Here is a 7,001-nt window from a genome sequence, read left to right as displayed (position 1 = left end):
GCATTTCTCTGGAATGGCAGAAGTGATATAAGGAACAGATAACTTAAGAGTTGAAGGTGGACATGATGAGGGAGAATCAAGAACAGATAGTTGGGGAGAAACAACATTGAAGCTGTGTTGAAAGGGGAAGTTTCAACAGGGAAAAATGTAAGCTTCTTGATAAAAGGGCCTATGTTGTATCTATACTTATACCCTACCCCCACTCAGGAATGGATGACTTAAAGAAGGCAGGAAAGTCTCTCCCTGGGTAAAAAATTGTAGGGTATTAGAAATGAAAGGAATCTTCGAATTTATATAGCCCAAGCTCGTCATTTTACAGGTAAAGAAACTGAAATGGCAGAGTATGAATGAAAACCCAGCTCCCCTAACTCCCAATTCAGTTATTTTTTTCTACTATTCCATTTCTACTCTCCCATGATTGGCAAAAGGAGAAAAGCCTAGCTTATATGAAGCAGGTGAGTAACTGTCCTGTTGCTCAAGGTCCCTTGTAGCCTGGGGACTCTCTGAGAAACAAGGAAGGATAATGCTAATCCTTACCCAGGATGGTACCAATGCAATTGTAGTATATGTTGACTTTTTTCTTCAGAAAAACAAAACTGATGGCAATAAGGGCAGAACAGGAGGAGTCAGGGTAGAAGGGTAAGGCTGATTGGCTATTTCTCCTTCCCAACTGCTCCTCCACCTTCCTCCTTTGACTATAAGTAATGGTCCCGAGCTAGGACCCCAGTTAGCTTGGACATCACCCTTTTTGCACTACAAGATGCCTCTTCTCCAGGCACTAGTGAGATGCAGCCTTACTACCTTGTTCCTGGGGCTCTGCCTACAACTAATCACTGGGCAAGATGATAACGAGTAAGCCACCCCTTATGCAGATACCTTTTCCTTTCTGATAGAGAAAACCCATCTCCCAACCAGGGAATCCTCTCATGTGGGGACTCATCTCACCCCCTATGGAACTACCTTCCAATACCCAGATTCTATACTTCCCCACTGGGAACTTATTCTCCCTACAAATGGGCAAATCTTTGCCCAAGCCCCAGAAAACCTACCTAGCTTCTGATAACCTCAATAGCTCTGCATAGAAACAGGATTCTTTGGATAAAGTCTGAAGTTGGCTACGGGTCTGTTCTGCATTCTTAAAGACTTCTTCCTATGCTCTACCTTAATTCCCACCCTCCCTGGTACCCCTGCAAGTCTCTCCCATTCCTTTCTTGTCTCTAGGAAGGGACCGGCAGGAGGGTTATATTATAGAAAGAGAAATCCTTTGTTCTCATGACTCACTAAAGTTGGCATCTAGGTTGAGCTTACCTGGAGTCTGAAACTGAGAGAAAAGAGGGTACACCCATACCATGCCTGGATTTTTTTCATACATAATGGCCTGGGGACCATTTCATGTCCCGGGCCTGAGTATAGCTCCCACAGTGGATCAGCTCCTAACTGCATTACTTTTTTACTGTGGGAATCCACCACAGGATTCGGGGACAAAAGAAAAGGGTTAAATATTAGAATAGGACTCAGGAGTCTAGACCCTTAGTCAGCAATTCTCTTTGGGCCAGTATGGTCATAGAGAAGGTTATAGAAAACATGAAAGTCCAGTTTCTTGGGAAGGAAGGAAACACTCACCTATGAAGTGCCTACTATAAGACAGGTGGTGTGCCAAGCATTTGACAAATATTATCTCCTTTAATCTTCACAACCACCTTGGCAGGTTAGTGTTGTTTTTATTGTCATTTTACAGTTGAGCAACCTGAAGCAGATGGATAGAATGTGAAGATGCAAACTGCCCCAATAACATGAATGGAAGCTAAGAACTTTGAACTCTTGGCTTATATTTTTGGTTTTCCCTTTTGTAAGAGAAGCCAATAATGCAATTTCAGGGTCTTTGGTTTTTTTATAAGCTTCCCCCCCAATCACATAGACTGAAATCTCAGGAAATCCTAGGCTGAGAACACTCCTTTACAGATCACTGTGGAAAGTGAAGGAAATGGTTTTGTGAATTTCCATATCAAAGCTCAGCTGAAGTTATCAGTCCAGCTTGGAAGGGGTAGGTGGAGATTGGAGGTTGGGAGTTGAGCCCAAAGACTCTGCCAGTATTTCTTTCTGTATGACACACATGCCCCAGGCTAGTGGCCTGAATTGAGTTGCTAAGCTAAGGGTTTATGATAGGAAGTAAGTATGAGTACCCCCTTTCCTCTCAATTTCTAACTCTAGAGGTCAAGTAAGTATAGTTGTCTGTTGCAAAGCATTCACAAAGCCTTTCAAAAATTGCAAATGTTGGGGGGCAGCTAGGTGGCACAGTGGATAAAGCTCCGGCCCTGGCTTCAGGAGGACCTGAGTTCAAATCTGACCTCAGACACTTGGTACTTACTAGCTGTGTGACCCTGGGCAAGTCACTTAACCCTCATTGCCCCACAGAAAAGAAAAATGCAAATGTTTACCAAAAGGTTGACGTCTTAGACCCTTTTCCTAGAACATTCAACTGACACAGGGAAAAATAAAACCAACTTTTTCAAATGCACAGGTCCTAAGTTGCTTTGTATCAGGAAAAATAGAAATTCAAGAAATTTGTGGGCTAAAGAGGTACCTCTCCTCAGCTCCTCTTACCTCATTTGTAAAATGGGAGCATGGAAAGTTGATCAAGTGTTCCAGCCAGGTCCAAAATTCTAGGGAACAATAGTTATTTTGTATCTTTCCCAGAATACTATGGACCGAGGTTAGGGGCTATAGAGAAAAGAAAGGAATTACCCCTTGGTCAAAGTACTTGCTATCTGGTCATGATCCTCTTCATGACTTTCTCACTGGACCGCAGTTTCCTTCAAGTATATGGGAGGAAGAAGTGTAGAGCAGCAGTAGCAAAGAGGAAAGGAGATTCATACCAATGAGATTACTCTATTTATTGTTTGAACTTTCACCCTCTCTCTCCTCTAGTCATCAGATCATCTATTCCTTGGCAACTTTCCAAGGCCATAGGTTATTAGAAGTTATAAGGATTACCAGAGAGATGATCTGTTTCTCTATCTCTCCTCTACTAGGCGGAAACCATTTATTGTGAAGATGTCCACAATGCCAAGTGGTAAAAGCAATGAAACGGTTGAAATCGTCTGTTCTGTTTCAACTCAAGCAAGAGAATGTATACCAGTGAGTATGGGACAGACTTCATGGAGCTGAAAGCAGAGAGATAAAAGAAGAATGAAGGAGAGAGAAGGGAAAAAAGAGGAAGAAGGAGGAGAATGGGAAAGAAGAATGAAGATTTTTAGGGAGAGAGAAAAGAGAAGGGAGAGGGAAATCTCAGGAGTCAGAGTAAAAATGAGGAGTCCAGACATCCATGTCAGTGAGATTGAGTGAAACTCATGGTCACTGATGAGGGGAGTACCCTAAGAAGGGAGCCATCACACTCTGTCACAACACAAAGGCAGAAGCAGATAATGTGAAAGAGGGAGGGACATGAATTGTGGGAGGAAAGAATACAAGTGCAGGGGCAGCTAGATGGTGTAGTGGATAGAGCACCGGCCCTGGAATCAGGAGTACCTGAGTTCAAATCCGGCCTCAGCCACATAACACTTACTAGCTGTATGACCCTGGGCAAGTCACTTAACCCCAATTGCCTCACTTAAAAAAAAAAAAAAAAAACAAGAATACAAGTGTATTTTTCAGTAGAAGGAGTTTATTTTATTTTATTTTTTGGTTTGGTTTTGTTTTGCAATTTGGGGGTGGTTTTTGCAGGGCAATGAGGGTTAAGTTTCTTGCCCAGGGTCACATAGCTAGTAAGCATCTGAGGCTGCATTTGAACTCAGGTCCTCCTGAATCCAGGGCCAGTACTTTACTCACTGCATCACCTAGCTGCCCCCAGAACTTTCTTTTCAGAGAAATATTTCTCCCACTCAATGATTGTAGCAACTCAGCCTTCTTCCTTTGTCCTCTGTAGGCAGAGGGACACACCTACAACCACTAAACACACTGATCCCTAAAGTAGTATCAGGAAATACTAGTTTGCAACAAATTTTTGCTATGGAAACCTTCCCCTGTATAAGGCAGGTCCCATGTCCTTGATGTTTTGAAATATGTCTCATCACTGTGTCTTACTACCGTATAATCCCCATCTCCCTGGCAAATACCAACAATTACTTCTTTTCTGTATTCTATCACTTCGGGGATTTTTCTCTCTGGTACCGTTCAGTTGTTTCAATTGCGTCTGACTCTCCATGACCCCATTTGGGGTTTTCTTGGCAAAGAAACTAAAGTGGTTTGCTACTTCCTTCTCCAGATCATTTTACACATGAGGAAACTGAGGCAACCAGGGTTAAGTGACTTGCCCAGGATCACACAGCTAATAAGTGTCTAAGGCTGGATTTGAACTCAGGAAGGTGAATGTTCCTGACTCCAGGCCTGGTGCTCAGTCTGTTATGGCACCACCTAGCTGCCCCAATGAAAGGCAGATAAGAGCACTCCCTAGACAACATGGACAATTTAACAGTGGACTTCCAGAGATTACTTGTTCTAACTACAGGTCTGATGCAAATAACTGAAGAGCATTGGATTTGCAGTCAGAGGAGATGGAGATGGGTTCAAAGCCTGGTTTTCATACTTATATCCTCTGTGGATGTGTGTGAGTGTGTGTGTGTGTGTGTGTGTGTGTGTGTGTGTGTGTGAGAGAGAGAGAGAGAGAGAGAGAGAGAGAGAAAGTGTGTGTGTGTGTGTGTGTGTGTGTGTGTGTGTGTGTGTGTGTGTCAGACAAAGAGACAGAGACAAAAAGAACTTTAGGAAGTTACTTAATTTCCCTAGGGAAGTTTGTAAAATGAGAGATTTGGACTTAAATGACCTTTAAATTCTCAACTAAACCAACTGTGAAAAATTTAGTAACTTTAGTAAAAATTTAGTAAAAAATTTAGATGATCCAACACAATTCCAAAAGACTCATGATAAGAAATACTATTCACCTCCAGATAGAGAGCTGCCATCAGCATGCAGATTGAATCATATCTTTTCTGTTTCTTTATTTCTCTTGCTTTTTTGTTTCCAGACATGGCTAATGCAGAAATTTGTCTTGCATAACTTCAGATTTGTAATGAGTTTGTATTTACTTCCTTTTTAGTGTGTGGGGGAAGAGGGGGAGAGGGGATGATTAGTAGGTAAAAATAAAAATAAAATTGAATTTTAAAAATTCAACTAGTGCTATTCCCATCAAAGCTCCCATCTAGAGGCAGAGAGATGACACAAGGCAGCTAGGTCACCCAGAAGATAGAGCACTGGGCCTAGAGTCAGGAAGACCCAAATGCAAATCCACCTTCAGAAACTTACTAGCTGTGTGACCCTGGGTAAGCCATTTAACCTCTGATTGCCTCAATTTCTTCAACTGAAAAATAGGGACAATAATAGCACCTCCTTCTCAGGGTTGTTGTGAGAATCAAAGGAGTCATACTTGGAAAAGTGCTCAGCACAGTGTCTGGATCATAGTGGGTGCCATGTAACAGGTCATTCCCTTTCCTTCCCCTAAGGCCTAGGAGTCTGATTCCAGTGGGAATTTGGGGGCTGATAGGGAGGAAAAGAGGTTTCATTGAAGATGAGTCAAATTCTACCCGACATGTGCCAGTGGAGTTCTTTTACTTATATAATTCCTTTGTGGATGTCTATTTATCCCCTGCCCTCCCTCCACAGACTTCCAGTCCACCTATTTTCAGATCCCTTCACTCTTCTCATCTCTGTCTTCCCAGTTTAGGTTCTTTCTTATGACCTCCAGAAAGACTGACTGTTATCCTGAGCCTTATACATACGAAGCCTGTATGTGCCAAGAGGACAATGAAAGGAAATTCTACTGGAACTTCTGCAGCCAACGTAAGAGAAGATTCATGAGGCTGGGGGGGGGGGGAGACAGAGAGAGAGAGAGAGAGAGGGGGGGGGGGGAGGGAGAGAGAGAGAGAGAGAGAGAGAGAGAGAGAGAGAGAGAGAGAGAGAGAGAGAGGGAGGGAGGGAGAGAGGGAGAGAGATGGGTAAAGGAATGTGGGGCACAGGGCTAGCCAAAAAAGGAATTGTAAAGACAGTAGATGTCACTGAAAGGAAGGAAAATGAGCACTCGGGGATGGGAAGAACAGAAGTGGCTAAAAGAGAGACAAGAGGGCTGAATCCAAAGAATAGGATCTATGTTGGGGGTTCAATTACAGAGTTTGCACATGAGGTTTCAAACGTGGGTGAGTGGATGGGTAGGATTTAAGAGATCTGAAGAGTGTAAGCTTGAGTTTGGGAATGGCTAAATGGAGGTAGGCAGAAACTAACAAAGTGTTTAATAACGTACATTTTGTATAAATAAATAAATAAATGATGTCTCTAAAAGGTATATGGCAAGTTGGGTTTTGGCTGAGAGATGTTCTAAAAGTTTTCAAGTACCATCTCTACCTCATTTACCTCAGGTACTGTAGGTGTAGCCTGTGTGGCTGAAGCTATTAATCGGACAGACCTCTGTGAAGGAATTGGTTATATTCCTGTAAAAGGCAATAGGAGTTATGACCATGAAGCCTATATTGTAAAGAAATGAATCGGACGCCTGTTCTCACACTCTCTGGCTGGCCACCCTATGGAGAGATAGATACCTTGGGGATGAGCATCCAAGGCCAATGTGGTCTGGGAGATCAACATCCTACAGACTTTCCTGCCTTTCTGAGTTATTCCCATCATGTTCTGTTTTTGCTTTGTTAGCTTTTCCCCCACAATACCCGCACTTATACCTAGACCTTATAATAAACTTGACTGACCTCAAGAATGTTTTTCTTTCTCACAATACTGTGGATTTCTAGAGTGTCATCCTTTAAAAATAATTTCAGAGCTAGGCGCAGTGGCCTACTTTTGCATTTCCTACCTGTAGGAAGGCTGAAGCTGGTTGACCTCTTGAACTCCTGTGTTCTGAACTGCAGCAGCGGGCTAAGCAAATGCATTGGGCTCAGGCAAGGAAAATGGATCAAATTAAATTTCCCATGATGACTGGTATTAGATCAGGGAAATGTACATTC

At 42.8% G+C, this 7,001-nt stretch overlaps 1 protein-coding gene across 1 annotated transcript; it reads left to right on the top strand.

Moving 5' to 3' along the window:
• The first annotated feature begins 730 nt into the window (after window positions 1-730).
• On the top strand, window positions 731-6,743 carry LOC122730083 (prolactin induced protein). The gene is made up of 4 exons (XM_043969304.1): window positions 731-852; window positions 3,033-3,138; window positions 5,712-5,832; window positions 6,405-6,743. The coding sequence occupies exons 1-4, from the start codon at window positions 761-763 to the stop codon at window positions 6,527-6,529; spliced, it is 444 nt and encodes a 147-aa protein (XP_043825239.1). The 5' UTR covers window positions 731-760; the 3' UTR covers window positions 6,530-6,743.
• The last annotated feature ends 258 nt before the right edge of the window (window positions 6,744-7,001 follow it).

This window comes from Dromiciops gliroides, chromosome 5 (assembly GCF_019393635.1).
Source record: "Dromiciops gliroides isolate mDroGli1 chromosome 5, mDroGli1.pri, whole genome shotgun sequence".
NCBI lineage: Eukaryota > Metazoa > Chordata > Mammalia > Microbiotheria > Microbiotheriidae > Dromiciops > Dromiciops gliroides.
Note: the sequence above shows the minus strand (reverse complement) of the source record. Positions and strands in the feature narration are given on the sequence as shown.

What these genes read in the sequence shown, in the direction of transcription:
- LOC122730083 (XM_043969304.1), top strand. Translation starts at nt 761, where the DNA reads ATGCCTCTTCTCCAGGCACTAGTGAGATGCAGCCTTACTACCTTGTTC. An exon ending in AAGCAAGAGAATGTATACCA is followed by an intron (nt 3,139 to 5,711) that starts GTGAGTATGGGA and finishes CTGTCTTCCCAG; the next exon opens with TTTAGGTTCTTTCTTATGAC. An exon ending in CTGGAACTTCTGCAGCCAAC is followed by an intron (nt 5,833 to 6,404) that starts GTAAGAGAAGAT and finishes CATTTACCTCAG; the next exon opens with GTACTGTAGGTGTAGCCTGT.